Raw genomic sequence first — 17,469 nt, 5'->3', positions numbered from 1 at the left:
AATGTTTGAGAGCATACATTATTGCCAGGCCATCTACTGAGGAAAGCCAGAATCTCAGCTGTCAACACTACTCTCACGAGAACCCAGGGAAGGCATGGGTCCAGAGGCTTGCCATTCCCTCCAGCCATATCTGCATTTTTATTTCATCTTTAAAGCAAGTTCAGAAAATATAATCATGAGCATTTTAATTGCAAGTTACTGGTGTCAACCGCCAGGTTATGTTTTGGACTTGATCTTACTACGCCTTGCAGTTATGAGATTTCATTTCTGTTCTTAGCATTACCACAGACTTGGCGTTAGATGTTTCAGTTTTCACAGTCCTGCTTTCAGATACTGGAAACCTATTTAACAATGTGGAGCACTCACTGGTTGGGCTAAAGCAGGAGGAAATACAAGAACCCAGAAGCACTAAAAGTAAAAATCGAGTCCTGGGGCCCACCAGCCCGAGGTCTCCCAGTGTCACAGTACAGAAATGTAACTGGGTAGAGTGGTGCCGGTAGCCATTCCAGGAAACAACAGATCTGTTGTCGCTGCTAGCAAAATTTGACTCCTTCAGCAGCAAAGTGACCATTTGCAATAGCACCCTCAGGCCTGAGTAAGGCCTGATGCCACAGCCATGAGTGGGGGAGCCTCCATTTGCTGCTGGGGACTGTTCTGCTGAGCACAGGAAAAGGACTTGCTTGTGTCTCCTGCTCACCTCCTTCCCCAGGAGACAGAAAAAACTCATGGAAAACCCATTGGCCTCTTGAACTTTCAAACCAACTGAAGCCAGTATTTCGTAAAGTCAGTGCCTTACATCGTGACTACTGAAGCTTTATTTACACCTTTTCCTGGCTAAGCAGAAGTCCGAGGCAATTCACCTGTCTCAAACATTAATCAGAAGTGAAAGTAGTGAGCAGAGATGGGCACCCTTTTACCTGTTCCTGTCTGCTCTCCAGCATTAGCTCACATTTCTTGAAGGTGGCTAACTTCTACCCTGGGCTCTTAGAACAGATTCCCCCTCCAGTATCTGCCCAAGCAACTATTAAGAAAATCTTTTGCTCCGTCTAAGTTGCAGCAGTGCCGGACAGTGTGACACGGTCCCTCCTTCCTGGCATAAGAGCTACTATAGCCTGTCTTCTCAATAGATATTGCTGTGCCTGAGCAGGAAGCTTGCAGCGAAGCCACGGTTCCTTCCCTGCTTGGTGGAAAATCCCTATTTTTAATAATTTTTCCAAGAACGTATATTTTTTCTTACTATGGATATTGCCATTATTGTATTCCTTTTAAGAAAGTTTTCAATAGAAGTTGTTGTTGACAGGCTAACAGTCTGCTATGGCATCAGGTGTCGAATTGAGAACGGATGTCTTTTTACCTTTTTATCCCAGTTTTTGATTCAAAGAGTAGCAGAACTGTGGAGACAACTGTGTACGCCAAATACACTGCTGGACCCTCACCACCTTCCCTTTCTTGGTTTACCTCTTACCTGCTGTGGCTTCTTAAAAATTCCCTCTTATTTTGAAGGAGATATCTACACTTTTGGAGATTCCCTTGCTTTTGATGGTATTAGATCCCATCAGTGCTTATGACCACAGGGCTGTCTAGCCAGGTCGCCCACTTTTGCTGGCAAGGTGCTTCTGCGGGTGACACAAATCCCAGGTCTGCCTAAGCTTCCAGGCTCAGAAGCCCACTGATTTCTTCATGACCGTTAAGCACTTCAGTCTTTATCGGCAGGGCTGTATGACTTGAGGCCTTTGCCTCAGAGAGCAGGTGGGATTTGTATGAGATGACATCAATGCCACAAGTTTATCTCTTGTCACTGGAAGTCTCTCCTGAGGGAAAGGCCACCATTGGTAGGCAAGCGAGAGCCATGAGCCTGTTCCCAGATAGCTGCTTGCTTTGAAGTAAACAAGCAAGTCAACCCACAAGCTGGCTTTCTTCTTGCATTTTTGAGTCAGCATGTTTGCAAGACATCTACAAATAGCTCAGATTCACTTTAAATAAGTGTGAGTAATTGACTGCCTAGGGAGGCTGCGCTTGTCTGCTCCAAACTGATTTACATGGAACAGGTATTCCACCTCTCTCACAAAAAACTCTTCCAGTAGCACAAGCATTGCAGACAGCTCTTAACAACAGAGGAAAGCCAATCCCCTCTCTCGGGCTATAATTTTTACTATAAAAGCCCTATTTCCCCTGCAAAGGCATGAATGCTAATTGTAGCAAGCCACATACAGAGTAGTTCCCAAAAGGCAAGAAAAGCGAAGTACAAGACCTGAGTTCAGCCAGATCACATCCTTTCCATCTGGGGCACCGCAGCAATCCTCACCTGACACTTTCAAGTACCCGTTATGGAATTACTGGATTTGAGTTGTCAAGTTCCTACAAACTGCTTGTACATGCTGCAGCATTTCTTAAGCAAACAGTCGTAAGTAAACAACCCCAAGATAATGACACAACTTCAGGGGTCCCTCAGAGTTTCCTTTTAAAGAGGACCTGAGCATGTGATACTCTGGGAAAACCATCAGGAAAGACATCAGTGACTTCAATAACTAGAATATTATTTTATTTGGTTTGGGGTTAGCTAAAGCCAGTAAATATGCAAAAAAAAAAACCCAAACCAAACCAAACCAAACCAAAAGATTACCTACAAAAAAAAAAAAAAAAAAAAAAAAAAAAAAAAAAAAAAGGTAAAAAATAATAGTTTTCCCCACACTTTGCAGTCTTAAAGGCACAAAAGGTTATCTAATTATACACATACAAACATATTCAGCCCTCACAATAAGCCAGGCTGGGGGCAGCTTGGCTAAGGAGAATCTCTGCAGAAACAGTCTGGTGGGCAGTGAGCTGAGCCCTGGCGGCAGAAAGGCCAAAAGCATCCCAGGCTGTATGAACAGGAGCACAGCCAGCAGGTTGATAGAAGCGGTTCTTCCCCTTTCCTCAGCACTCATTAGGCTGTACCCAGAGCACTACATCCAGTTTTGGAGTGAGTTCAGCAGAGGGCCCTCAAGATGCTCAGGGAGCTGGAGCACTTGCCTCTCAAGGAGAGGCTGTGAGACTGGGGTGGTTCATCCTGGTTAAGAGATGGCTTTGGGAGTCCACAGCAACCCCCAACACCTATGGGGAAGTGACCAAGGAGCTAGAGCAAGGCTTTTCACAGCAGTGAATGGTGAGAGGACGAGAGCTGAAAGAATACAGACCTGTTGGTCAACTGATTCAGGTGGTGTAATGACAAGGAGATCCCAATCAAGGAAGCAATTTTATTGCCTTACCCTTCTACAACCACCAGCACTCTCTCTTTCTGCCCCAAATCCACTTCTTCCTGTAATCCTGTGGCTCTCTGGAGAAAAACTGTGAATGCGGGGGTGCAGAAAGCAAACTAAATTATCCCAACGAGCCTTTCAGGTCTTACAGTCTAGGAATTTAGCTGTGTCCAATTGATATGGCAGACTGAAATGAAAGAAAAGAGTACAGGAGAGAGTATAACCCACTGCGGGCTGAGCCTACTTTTTTCTTCTGAAAGACAATATGATTTAATTATTTGCCTTTAAGGCAAAGTGTTCTTGAGTGACAAAAATAATTAAATAAAAACAAGACAGTGATCTTTGTGCTAGTAAGGGCATATGAGTAATAACACTATGACCTACTGGCAAAGGAGGGGTAGGGGAGGAAGGAAAACACTGAGCACTGGGACTCCCTTTCATTGGTCATCCTAGAGCACCATGTGGCCAAGGCTCCTCTTTAAAGATAACTACTGGTCTGCTGGAGCTCATACTATCCTGCTGTCCTGCATTTCTCCCTGATCCTGTGGAAGACTTCTCTCTAGCCTGACAAAATGTGTGACCAGTTTGTGGGCACCTGGAAGCTCCTTTCTAGTGAAAACTTTGAGGACTATATGAAAGAGCTGGGTGAGAAATGTTGTTCGGAGTTGTTGTAGCTGGGACAGGGAAGGAATGCTGATTTTGAGCTTTGTTCCTTACTTGCTTTTTCTGGCTATGCTGTTTACTAAGGGGTTTTAGTCCAAAGATTTTGATCAGAAGGTCATAAACTGGAGAACTTAGCTGTTTGAATTAATGGTGTCAAATTCCTGTAATGTAGAAAAACTTTGATTGGGAGGAATGGTTTCAGGTAAGCCGAGCCTATGCCTGCCTACTTAGTAGTGTTACAAATGGAAGCAAAACACCTCACTGCAGTATGTTGTGTTGATTAGCTTTTATCCTTGGCAACATGAAGCGGTGTAATGCTAGAATGTGGCAAGCTTCTCTATGTCTAAAAGCAGCACACCTAAACTTCTTTATATTGCTACTGGACTAGGAGACGGATAAGCTGTCATGGCTATTATACTGAATGAAACTCTGTAGCTGCCTCCAGTGACTAAATTGCATGGAGTAAATTGCAGGTACTTGCAAAAGATTTGAGGGATAACACTGTTCTCTAAAGGTGTAGACTGCTTGCTTAGAATCAAAATTGGGCTTTAAAAGGTTTCTAGTTTCCTTTAGTGGGGGGAAAGTATGGGGTAACTTGCACTGATTTGATCCATACATGCTGAAAAGCTGAGGGTTTATGTGGAGATTAGGGGTAAAATACTCACTGAAACTTAGGCAGCATTCAGACAGCTTTCAGTGAGACTCTTGCACTCTTAATCTTTACCCCAGATTTTACTCAGGACGTGACCATTGCCAGCTGTTTCTTAATCATTTCCTTTTATTCAGCTAGCCACTGAGAGATATAAAAGTGCTTTCCTTTTTATTCCCTCATTTGTTTGTTTTTGTGGCTTAGAAACTGTCATATATTTCTGCTTATTCAGTTTAAGATACAGTTAGCATAAAGTTAGTGTACAAACCACAGCAGTTATTTCAAACAAGTGCATGTGCAAATATCTGACATTAAAATCTTGTCTCAGTCTTCAAAATATTGTTTTTACTATTCTGACAATGACAGAGCAGAGAATTTCCTTGCATCATCCAACCCAGCTTGGTCTATAACCATACCAGGCTAGTGAGATATTACAAAGCAACCTCTGCCACATAGAATTAATAAAAAATTCAGAAAGTAATAGGGAAATCAGCACTGAAGTTGTTTGTTTTGTTTTTTTTTTTCCAACAAACAAGAGAAAAACATTGAGTAAAGATGAAAATTCCATAGTGCCCTGTCTTATTTACAGGTGTGGGGTTTGCTACCAGGAAAATGGCTGGTGTGGCCAAGCCCAATGTAACTATCAGCATCAATGGTGATGTGATAACGATCAAATCAGAAAGTACCTTCAAAAACACAGAAATCTCTTTCAAGCTGGGTGAAGAGTTTGACGAGACCACAGCAGATGACAGAAAAACAAAGGTGAGTCCAAAACTGACACTTTCCACTCTCAAAAAGGGTGTGGGAGCAGGAGGATGGAGCTGTGGCTTTGACGTCCTGTGTAGAAATGCTGCCTTCAAAGGTAAGAGCGCTATGGACGCTTTGTACTTCAGTGCTGTTTGGACAGGGAGACAGTCATCTCTTCAGCCCAGAGCACCCTGACAAAACGGCCATGCTTTGCTTTTTTTCCATTGGCAGAACGTGATGACCCTAGACAACGGCACACTGAACCAGGTGCAGAAGTGGGACGGAAAAGAAACTATCATAAAGAGAAGAGTAGTGGATGGGAACCTGGTGGTGGTGAGTTCATTTTAGTTACTCAATCACTGAATTCATTGTGCAGAACTCATGTTTGGCAGATGTATTACACTGGATTCAAACACGGGTAGTGAAGGCATCTGAAAGGGCCTCTGTGCACTTGGCGAGAAGTCTCTCGGATGAGGGAAATTTTTATGTATCAGAACATTTAAGTCCTGGACGGTACAGAGGAAGCATTAGCAAAGTCCATGTTAAGTGCATCTGCTCTGTGCTGATGTGAAACACTCCTGTTCATCTCCAGTAGAAACTCAACAGCCATCTGTGGGAACTGTATTGTGGATTACCAACAACTGTGTCAATAATAGGATGTTAAAGCAAAAAAGAAAGAAACCTGTGACTGAGCTCTGTCAGTTGATGTTATCTGGTCAGAATATTGTGCTTGACTTGGTGCCAGTGAGGCTCACCTGCAGTTTGGGGCTTCCCAGCACTGCCCTCCAGTTTTAGGAAAGACACTTTGGAGAATCTGGGAGGGGACTAAAACTGTGCTCGTAAAAGGCAGCTGAGATTCCCACGTGCTGCAAAATGATACACATACACTGAATGTCTGAGGACTTCTGCCCTCCCCTAGAGAAAAATAGTATGTCCATAAATTTAATATTTAAATTTCTTTGGACAGAGTCCAGAGGAGGACAAATAGAAATAGTTTTTAATAACAACTTCATTAAGAAAGATTGAACAAAACAGAGTTTGATGTAACAGAAAAACAGATGAGGACAGAGCCTAACAGGCAGAGGCTGACACTGGCAGCTGCAAGTCTGAAAGCTGCCTCGGACCCTGTGTGTGTGTGTGTGTGTGTGTGTGTGTGTGTGCACGCACTGTGCACAGGTGTGTGAGGAGGACAAGCCACAGCTGCAAAAGGTGAAAGGAAAAAAGACTAATGCCCAGCCCCACGGTCCAATCACCCTCCACAGAAGTCCTAGGAGCCTTGTTTAGAAATCTCCTGGGTATTGCTGGATAAGCCCTTTGATGTTCTCTCAGTCCAGTGCTTGTATTTCAGACTGCTGTTTCTGAAGCTCTCAAACTTGTTTCACTGTTTTGGCAATTGGTTTTGGGAGGAGGAGAAATGCAATTTTTTTCTTACGCTGGCTCCCAATGGATAAGTAGTTCTCTAGCTTCTGACTAACAGACATTTAGCAAGAGTTAAAAGCTAATTAAATGTGCCTTTCTTTCCAGGAATGCACCATGAATAACGTTACCTGCAAAAGAGTTTATGAAAAAGCATGAGGAAGCCATCTTCACACAGGACTAAAGCTTAAAGCTGGAGAAAAAACACTTAACCAAAGGAGAAAAACTCCACAAATCCGTTTTAAAGAGAACTGTACTTTTTACAGATATATCCCAAAACAGTTACACACAGCTAGTCTAATTTGTTGTGGCTATTCAATAAAATGTTCAGCTTTCTACAACCCGTGCTTGTGCTGGTTTGTCAGAAAGGGGCTGGGGAGGGATGAAGCACGGGAAGGGCTGCTGTGTGGGAAAGCATCATGTGAGAGCTAGTACCACACTCGGTAACTGTGACCCCTCCCACTGTGGAAAGAGGATCGGAGACTGTCGTGGTTTCAGCCCAGCCAGCAACTAAGCACCATGCAGCAGCTCGCTCACTCCCCCCCTCCTCCCATTGGGGTGGGGGAGAGAATCAGAAAAAAGAGTAAAACTTGTGGGTTGAGATAAGAGCAGTTCAATAACAACAACAACAACAAAAATTGTAATGAGAAGGAAGATAACAAAAGGAGAGAGAAATAAAGCTCAAGACAAGACAAGTGATGCACAATGCAGTTACTCACCACCCACTGACCGATGCCCCAGCAGCGATCGGTCCCCTCCAGCCAGCTCCCCCCAGTTTATACCCCAGGCATGACATGCCATGGTGTGGAATATCCCTCTGGCCAGTTCAGGTCAGCTGCCCTGGCCATGCTCCCTCCCTGGCCTTGTGCCTCTGCTCACTGGCAGAGCACGGGCACCTGAGAAGTCCTGAACATGGGACAAGGGCTGCTCAGAAATGACTGACCCTGTGTTATCCGCGTTATTCTCACACTAAATCCAAAACACAGCACCCTACCGGCTGCTAGGAAGAAAATTAACTCCATCCCAGCCAAAAGCAGGACAGAGACAATCCAGTGAGCAGCACTCACTGTGTGACAGTGATAGATGTAGACATGGACACAAAAAAATCCTCTGGTGAGTGCTGTGAGTCTCTGCCCAGCAAGAAGAATAACAGGGCTGCTCTTGGCTTTGAGCAAAGGGCGTTGTTCCTGGTACAAGGAGGGGGCAGATCATTGTGGATGCCCAGCGTTGGCTTCCAGCGTGAGCAGGGAACCAGGCACCTCCATCTCACCAGAATGCCAACAATTTAAACCCAAGGATCATCTAAAGTGGTTTGATCTTGTCCTTTTCCACCTGAAGTGTGAAATTACAGCTGCTATAGCTCTCAGCTGTGATTATTTTTTTACTGTCACTTTCTTTTTGCCCTAGAGTAGATGAAAAGCCTTGAATTAAGCATCATATCTTAAAAAGTACTCTCAGGCTTACTAGAAGCCTGTAAAAGTTTGCTAGTGGTACGTCGTCCTTTATTTCCTATATGCATTTTGTCCTAGCTTGTTGGGTTAGATCAGTCTTGGGAACGTGAGCCTCTTTAGATGCAAAGCCCCTTTGGACACCCTGTTTTTCAACACTTCTTATTCTGAAACTACGTTCTTCTACTGCCCTTAGGCCTGCCCTCCTATTTCAAAACTTCACATCCACAGGAGCCCTGATTTCTACACCTGGGAGGACTCAAACTGAGGACAAAAAAAAAACCCAGAAGTCTAGAGAAAACCTGGACAAGAAGAGTCTGAATATGTATGCAGTAACTGCAAAATGGGGAACCGAGCATATCTCAAGCTTTGGGATTAAGATCTGTGAACCAAATTCCACGTATTCCTGACATTCCTGAGGTCAGCTGTCAGAGGTGACAGTGCTGAGTCCCTACCACCAGCAGCAGAGGCCTCATACACTTGAACTTTCCTCTGCATGACTCAAACTGTTCCCAAGTTTCTGCACTATTAATAGAACTGGAGAAGGATGAGCTAAGGAGTCATTTCAGAGCAGTTCCAAAAGTCTATCAGTAAATTCTGTAGAAAACGTTTAAAAAGCTGCGAACAAACAGCTCCCCTGCTGTAACCTTGGTTTCATTGGTTGTGAAACCTCACCAGCTTAAAGAACAGCAACTGCATAGGGGAAGGAGGTATGCTTCAGAGTAGAGTACCCCACATATGCAACACTAAATCTGCTTAGCACTTAACAAGAAACAAAATTATTTATGAAAGCCTGGATAAAACTACAGTTTAGTGGCAGAAAACCTACATGGTAGAGATGATCATAAGAAGCAGCAACATCGACTTAAATAAACCATATACAGACATTAAGGATCAGCCCATAGTTAAATATATCTCATCGTCCACAGACAAGTGTCTTGTCCCTGCCCACAGAGTACCACAGGTCCGTCTCTCTTTTCTGTAGTGCTGAACTATTCTCCAAAAATCAGAAACCATCCCATAGCATTCCTCTCTGAGAAAGGAGGATCTCACTGAATCCCTACAAACCCTGTGGGCGGCACGCTTATTGGGAGATCTCTGCCCATTATCATATCTGTTCACTACCCCTTTACAGGTTTCTTGGATGACAAGAGGGAAAGGGAACTCACACCTACAGATTTTTAGCAGCTCAGGAGAAAGATGAAGCAAGGCTTATTCTGAGCTTTGACCTTTCCATTATTTTTCTGTTTTTCTTTTAACTCTTTGTTTCCACTGGAAGGAACTCGGAGTCATTTTGTGCCCTGGCCAGTCCAGCCCGGTGTGTGCCCAGCTCTGCCGTCTGCCCAGAGCTGCCACCCATTCCCTCGGCCCCAGCCATCCTGGTCTGGTCTTGCGGGATGCCCCAGCTAAGGAGACAAAAGGCTCTTGCACTCTCCAGTTGGGAAGAGGCAGACTTCTGGCTTCATCTTTGGAGTGGATCCCTTGGCTCCGTAGAGTCGGTGTTAAAACATCATTGGTGTCCTCACAGCGAGGTAGACATTTGGCCTCTGGTCTCTGCTTTTAGTTCCGTTTTCTTCATTACTCTCCTAGGAATTTAATTGAGACTTTTTTTGGCACTGAATTTCCTTTAAAGAAATTAACATAAATTTAATTTCCATATTTCTTTAAATAGTCTCTTTACATTTTTAGCTCAGTTTTTATCAATTTTTATCTTTAGCTCTGCTTCACAATCACTAAGTGTATTGATTTCAAATCGTGTTTTACTCCAACTTGCAGCAGTAAGAAGAATCAAGGTTCCCTCTTATCACATGTACTCACAATCCCTGACACTTTTTTTCATTTAAACTTGAAGAAAAGATTGGTTTCCACCAATATTATTTCTACTGAGATATAATTCCCTGCTTTTCTTCCTTCTAGACTGTAAGTCCTTTAAATGAAAGTGCTGATTTTTCTTAGTGACAAAGAGATAAATGGTAGCAATGTCAACATTGTTCGAGACTGCTTAAGACTGGGGTTTTGTCTGTATAAATAATTCTCTGTCACTTTTGTTCTTAAGGTTACTGGTACTGCAGTATAGCTATTCTATTCTGACTAATTTGCTCTTCTTGAATTTCTCTGGCCCTGATTTTACAACATCCCAGTCATCTTTTATTTCCCAAAGGCATCAGCCTTGTCTTGTTAAAGTGCCTTTGTGTGGATAAGAGCATTAAATGAAAGAACAAAGAACACCTGGGGAGCGATGGTAGAACATTTTTATATTATTCCTTGAGAAATAATGGATAGTTTAATTTAGGAGGAGCTTTCTCATTTCCAGAGATTGGGGAAAAGTGTTAGCTATTCTTTACACAAAATGGGATAGAATGCATCTCTGCTTTAGAAGAGCTTTGTGTGGACAACACCTTCAAAGTCTGACATTTATCTACATATTACAGATAGAGCATCTGCTTCCTATTGTGGGGGAGAAAGAGTTCTTAACTTTGTTTTCATTTCCATCACTCTAGACTTTCCCTCCCTACACTGTGCTGTAATTAGAGCTGAGCAGGAATGGGAAGTTCTGTTCAACTTACCATTGTTGATGTTACAGCTGATGGGATAAAAACATTTTGCAAAAACAATCAAAATTTGTGACTTAAGACATTGTCATTTCCCTACAACTACAGTATAATCCAAAGAGTACAGTATTTTCACTGCTCAGGCTGTATCGTTTCCCTGTTTAAGCATGTTCCCCTTCTCACACATGACAGCTTTCAAGACAAGACCCAAACCTCACCCTCCTTTGACCAGTGTCGGCTCCATCTAACTCTTTCTATCCTAACCACAAGAAACTTGGTCCGACAACCTATAATCCCAGTACCCCTCCACCCTTACAATGCAGATCTGAAAAGTCCTTATAAATGACCTTGCAAGTCCTTTAATGACTCAGCCTCTGTTCATGCCATCCATCTGCCAAGCACAAGAGCTGATCTACACTGATGCACTGATCTGAACACGTCCTGTTGTGGAAGAAGGGAGGCAGTGAGGTTTGGCCGCTGCTTCTCTTTGTGGTGTTGCCTGGAGTAAGTGCAGGATAGAACTCATAGCTTGGGATCATTGATCTGATGCAAAGGGAGAAAACAGAACAGTGTAATTCAGTTCTTCCTTTAAATGATGAAACACGCAGACCCTTTCCAGGATGGATCATGAAATTAAAAAACAAAACAAAACAAAACCTCACTAGGTACAGCAGCTTCTTGACAGCTTCCTCCCCAAAATTGACATGGCTTTGATTTGCCTGACTGACACAGGTGACTGTAGTGGTAATGCTCCCCACAGCGTCCTGAGGAGGGGACATGGAGAGGGAGGTGTTGAGTTCTTCTCTCTGATACCCAGAGACAGGACACGTGGGAATGGCTCAAAGCTGCAGTAGGGGAGGTTTAGACTGGACATTAGGAAGCATTTCTTTACTGAGAGAGTGGTTGAACACAGGAACAGGCTTGCTAGAGAGGTGGGCAATGCCCCAAGCCTGTCAGTGTTTAAGAGGTGTTTGGACGATGCCCTTAACAACATGCTTTAACTTTTGGTCAGCCCTGTAGTGGTCAGGCCGTTGGATTAGATGATCGTTGTATGTCCCTTCCAGCTGAACTAGTCCTCTCCTCTTCTCTTCTCTTCTCTTCTCTTCTCTTCTCTTCTCTTCTCTTCTCTTCTCTTCTCTTCTCTTCTCTTCTCTTCTCTTCTCTTCTCTTCTCTTCTCTTCTCTTCTCTTCTCTTCTCTTCTCTTCTCTTCTCTTCTCTTCTCTTCTCTTCTCTACGGCAATAGCTGGAGTGTGGTGTTGGGAGGACAGTCAGAGCTGGGTTTCATATGGATGCACTGCTTTTGTGCTTGGTGGCTCCGTGTTGCTGAGACCCCACCGCAGTGTCCCCTGGCTGCTCTGCAGATGCAGTGTTAACCTCACGTCCCCATCCCCACACACCCCTCAGTGTCCTGATCTATTCTGGGAGGAAGCCGAGGCAGGCGTCACCCGGAGCCTTGGTACCGAGACGGCCGCCTGGGACAAGGTGCGCATTGTCTTGCCCTGGCACTGCCTCTCCTATTGGCCAGGCCTGACCGCCACAGGGACTGGGCATCTTTAAAAGGAGGCCAGCGGGGTCTGGGTGGGGCACACAATCTCTCTGACTCCCACCAAGAGCTGCTGTGGCCACTGCCTCTCTCTGCAGGACCACTGCCTTGCAAAGCCTAGACGATGTGTAACCGGTTTGTGGGAACCTGGAAACTCATCTCCAGTGAAAATTTTGATGACTATATGAAAGAATTGGGTGAGAAATGTTTTCCTTTTTTTTTTTTTAATAAGTTTTGTTTGGGAATGTCTCTTCTTCGTCTTATGATGGTGCCTTCTTCCTGGCCACAAAAGCACTTTAATCACTTCTCTAGCATAATTTAATTTCTTTCTTTTATCATCTAAAATTGAAAAACAAAGGTAGGTGCTGAATTGCTGTAATAAATTTACTTCTGTCTAACTGAACTGACCTATCTAATTTTTTTTTCTGTAATGAGAAGACTATATGGAGATGCAGCACTTTTTAATGTTTCTCTTCTTCACTGCACCATTAAACTCGTGACTTGTGGTAATTTACAACATATAATGGAGCTGATGTCTCATGGCACTTCGGTTTCAGAGGTCTAAATCCTATGAATGAATCTATCTGTTACTGAAGAATGCTGGGAATGTAATAAATTAGGCATTGTTTTTCATTTTAATGCTGGCTTCATTCCTATATTGCAAGTGCACAGACAGAGAGCTACAGCATTGCTTTTGCTATAGAAATGATTCACTGAGACACTGATTCCATTTATTTGAAATGTTAAACTGAGTAACAAAAGAACTGCAGTTAATTAACTAGCATAAAGGCGGGATGAAGGTCCAGCTACAGATACTCTTCTGAAGATCTGAACAGAATTGTTTAGTATAGAATAATTACTGCAAATTGTGTTATACTTTACAGATAACTTTATACCCTTTTATATGGATCTTTTCATCTGAGCATAGCATAGCACCAACAAAAGCAATAACTACAGCTGTCCCCTTTCTGCTTTTATGAAACAGTGATATATTGCCAGTGGCTTTCATTCTAACTCGCCCCAGACCTCACAACTTGTAGGCAATGAACTGGAGTGTAAAGCACCAGGCAGTACAAAAGGCTTTTGACATGGGATTTTCCCTGAAGATCTCTGCAGCTCTTCACTCTTACACTTCAGCGTTTTTTATATTTCAAACTTGTCACTGAGCTTTAGATGTAAGGATCCTTAAGGGATGTTAGTAGCAACCTAGGAACTGCCCGATCTCCAATATGTTTTAAAGAACAAGCACCAGCACACTGGCAGTTCCGTATTCAGTTTCTTCCATGCAGCTGGTTAACAAAAGTGTGGATTCTCAGATTTGTCAATAACTTTTTTTAAAAAAAGGATTTTTGCAAGCTTTTATGAGAAATAGACCTTGCCTCTGAATTTTTCTACCCGTTTGATCTCTACACAAATTCATGCAGATTTATAACCATCTATGTTTCTTCTTAGCTAAATGTACGCAAGTGTATACCCATGTATATCTTTATTTCCTGCTGAAGGTTCCTTCTATCAACTGGGGCTGCCTCAGCCTCTGAACACAGTGCTTCCACATTTGAAGAATCAATGTCTCATCTGAATCAGGCATTAGAGTATTCAAGAAGCAGCTGTTCCTTATTCTCCCACTAAAGATTTATGAAAGGATGCTGATTTTCTCACTTGCTAGAATGTAATGATAGTTTATTTCTGATTCCTAGGAGTGGGCTTAGCTACCCGGAAGCTAGGTGGCCTGGCAAAGCCTGATGTCATCATCAGTATGAAAGGGGACATAGTAACCATCAGAACAGAGAGCACCTTCAAAAATACAACCATCTCTTTCAAACTGGGCCAGCAGTTTGATGAAACGACAGCAGATGACCGGAAAGTCAAGGTAAGGGGGCTGATGATCTCCGAGTGGTCTTGATGTCCCAGAAGAGCACCAGGAGGAGTTTTTCCTACCCCCTTAGTGCACTATGAGTTTTCCAAACTACTCGAATAAAGCCCTGAAAGAAGAAATAGAATGGGGATGAAACTAATACTACTAAGCGTGTCATTAGCCGAGAATGTGGATCTTGCTGAATGTAAAATGAATTGCTACTCTAATCTGCAAAACTTGGACTACTTCTCTTGGCCTTTGCAGAGTGTCATAACCTTGGAGAAAGGGGCACTGGTGCAAGTGCAGAAGTGGAACGGCAAAGAGACCACGATAAAGAGAAGACTGGTTGATGGGAAAATGGTGGTGGTAAGTTCATGCTCCTTGTACGTCAGAAGGACACAGCACTCATTCAGTTCGCTTCTGTGTAAATAGATTGTCAAATTTGGCTTTATCTCTGGCTTGTGAGATAAATTAAGAGGGAGAAAAAGGGAACCAAGCTTAGGAAACAAGCTGGGAGGAAATAGATATTGTTCCATAAAGCAAATTGTCTTTAAAATGACTGTATCAGCAGAGCTGCCATAAATTGACAGCATACTTACTGCTCTCAAGATTATTATTACTCTTAAAAGAAATGAGGTTTTCAAACAGCAGAAACCTGTGAAATGCAAATAAAAGTTTGCAAATTGGGTACTGCTGTCCCTGGAATGGCTCTTTGCTTTTTCCTGCCTTTGGAATAAAGGAGGACACCTTAGGAAACTGATTTTACACCTTTTCATTGATCTATTTCCACTAAAGCCCATCAGTTCACACATTTTTGTTTGCTTTTTCCACATGAGCATGCCGAGCACACTAAGCACATTCTTGAGGTTTATTGTGTGAAAGTCAGCACCTCTGTGCCCAAGGCTGCCTGCAGTGGTGACTGGCAGGTCCTGATAGCTCCTCTGAAGAAAATGGGGTCTTCCCCTCAGGTGTGGGAATGCTGGCTTTCCCTCACCCCCAATCCAACCTGCCTTCCTCCAGCAGCCATGTGAAAGCCATAGGTTGGCCAAGCCAGGGTGACAAGACATTTTAAGGACCCGAGTTGTAAGGGTCACTACTGAAATTAAGATGTTTCTTTCGAATGAAAGCAGGTACCTTGTTCATTAAAGTTTTTAGAGAGTAGAGTCGAACTAATTTTGGCAACTTGTTTGAAATCAGCAACATTACACCTTTATGGACAGCCTGTTCTGACTGCATTTTGTTTTAAGCTCTCACACATTTGGAAGAGTGATTTGCTTTCACATTTCCTCATGGCTGCATTTCTTTGTAATTTTTTTTCTAATTATTAAACCATCTTTGAAAAGCAGGGAGGTAGAGTCCCTCTTCCATTGGCATCCTGACCCTTGCCTCCAACAGGTTTGTGGAGGAGGCCTCGTCTTTCGTGGACCACTGAGGTCTTTTTTAATGTCCTGTCGTCTCTGTCGCATCCATCCCGTGGCTGTGAGTCACCAGGAGCTGCTGAAGGCCACTGGGGTGAGAGGGTCAGGAGAAATATTTTGTGACTCATAAGTGCAGTTTTTTTAGGCCAGAAGCCTGACCTCTGAACTATCCAGGTCACTTCTGCTTCCACAAAAAACCTTTGTGAAACTGGAAGTGTTCGTGGGCCATGGTGTAATAAACTAGGTGGGGCTGATACTTCTGTCAAGCCAGCAATAACACCAAGGAAGGCAAATTTGTTTCTGGAAGCTGAGCCTAATTTTGCAATTTAAGTGTCATTATATGCCACTTAAATAAGTCGAAAGATGTTAAAATAGAAAAAAACTTCGTTTGCAATATAACAATAGCTTTGCAGTTTGCTCTAAAAAGTATGTAAACATGTAAAGATGTTAAACATGACATCTGGATTTTCACTGACTTCAGAGGTTACTGCTGCAGACACACCTGCTCTCAGCAAAAGGTTTATATTAATCTTGTCCGTTGTGCCTTAGGAATGTGCCATGAAAGGAGTTGTCTGCACTAGAGTTTATGAAAAAGCGTGAAGAAATTCCGTCTCTGCACTGGACTGGGACTGGCTCTTAAAACTCGGCTTAGTTCAGTGGCCAAAGCCTCATGCACTGTGCTTCTTTATTTTCTTATTTCCTTTTATTGGGAAAATGACTACACTGTAATTTGATATTTCACAGCCATAGTGTAACTAATCCAAAGTATTGTGGTGATCCAATAAAAGCTTCTCAACACATAAAACAGCATGTTTGTCTCCACATGAATGATTTAAGTTTTCTTTCTTGGATGGTCCCATCTTTTCTGCTGTTCCTGTCTGTATAAGTGGTTAGACTCTTTCTGAGTAAATTGGTGAAACACAACTGATCTGTCTCTGACAGAGCATTAACACTGCTGCCTTGATGTGTATAAAAATTACCATCTCATGGATTCAATACTCCTTTCCTGTAAAAGATTTTGTTGCTGAATAGTTCCTATAGGGAAAATCATCTTTACTACCACAATTTTTGACTTTCACTATGACGTATTATTTCAGCCTTATGGTTTTACCACATCATTGTTTCATTCTCATCCCAAAATGTTTATATTTCTTTCAGTACCACTTTTTATATCCTGACATTTATTTGGAAGGGAACAGCTACTGGAGGAAAAAATTATCAGAATATATTCCATGCTTCTCTGCCAGAAAAGCTCTTGACCTGTGAAACCAAGTGCGGAGCAGGTGTGAATGTACTCCAGAATTCTTAAGGCTGGAGGGCTTAATTTTGGAAAGTGCTCAGCAATCCAGCCCAGCATTTAAGCACATGTTTAAGCACATGTTTAATGGTAAGCACACGAAAGAGATTTCATCGGGTAGAGTTTGCTACCAAGCCCAGCTGAGTAGCTAAGCTGTTCATTCCTCCCATTGCACTTACTCTGCTTTTAACTAAGGGAAAACCAAACCAAATCTAGACTTCTGGAAATCTATTTAATCAAAAAGCACTGTAGCAGCTTGTTAACTTTTGCCTCTGTTCAGTGACAGTTCAGTGACACCACGACATGCATGCCAACCACAGGACGCAGAGTAGTTCACCCCTTATCACTGCCTCCATGCCATCACATGCAGCTCTCCCTGACTTCTCTGTGGGGTTAAAACAACTGTGAGAGACATGTGTGTTTATTTTGGCTTGTTAGGAGCTGCAGTGCTGATGTGAACCTTTGCCTACTGGTTTGACAGTCAAGAACACAAATTCTCAATACTAAGAGAGACCCTGAGCGTCAGAATCTAAATTGGTATGGCCAAGTAGATAGTTAAGAGACGGATATCATACATGAATGGAAAACGTAAAGGCCACCTTTCTTCTCTACCCATCACTGGAAAAGCTAGAGACTGGGTC

General features: G+C 43.0%; 2 protein-coding genes across 2 annotated transcripts; both read left to right on the top strand.

The window, feature by feature from the left end:
- Nucleotides 1–3,811: 3,811 nt before the first annotated feature.
- LOC104346224 (fatty acid-binding protein, adipocyte) lies at nucleotides 3,812–6,873 on the top strand. Its single transcript, XM_009950917.2, has 4 exons — nucleotides 3,812–3,884; nucleotides 5,141–5,313; nucleotides 5,530–5,631; nucleotides 6,823–6,873. The coding sequence occupies exons 1-4, from the start codon at nucleotides 3,812–3,814 to the stop codon at nucleotides 6,871–6,873; spliced, it is 399 nt and encodes a 132-aa protein (XP_009949219.1).
- Nucleotides 6,874–12,382: 5,509 nt separating this feature from the next.
- Nucleotides 12,383–16,131, top strand: LOC104346225 (myelin P2 protein). Its single transcript, XM_009950918.2, has 4 exons — nucleotides 12,383–12,455; nucleotides 13,956–14,128; nucleotides 14,378–14,479; nucleotides 16,081–16,131. The coding sequence occupies exons 1-4, from the start codon at nucleotides 12,383–12,385 to the stop codon at nucleotides 16,129–16,131; spliced, it is 399 nt and encodes a 132-aa protein (XP_009949220.1).
- The last annotated feature ends 1,338 nt before the right edge of the window (nucleotides 16,132–17,469 follow it).

The sequence above is a fragment of the Leptosomus discolor genome, chromosome 5, assembly GCF_034619465.1.
Source record: "Leptosomus discolor isolate bLepDis1 chromosome 5, bLepDis1.hap2, whole genome shotgun sequence".
Taxonomy (NCBI): Eukaryota; Metazoa; Chordata; class Aves; order Leptosomiformes; family Leptosomidae; genus Leptosomus; species Leptosomus discolor.
This window is presented reverse-complemented; position numbering and strand designations above follow the sequence as displayed.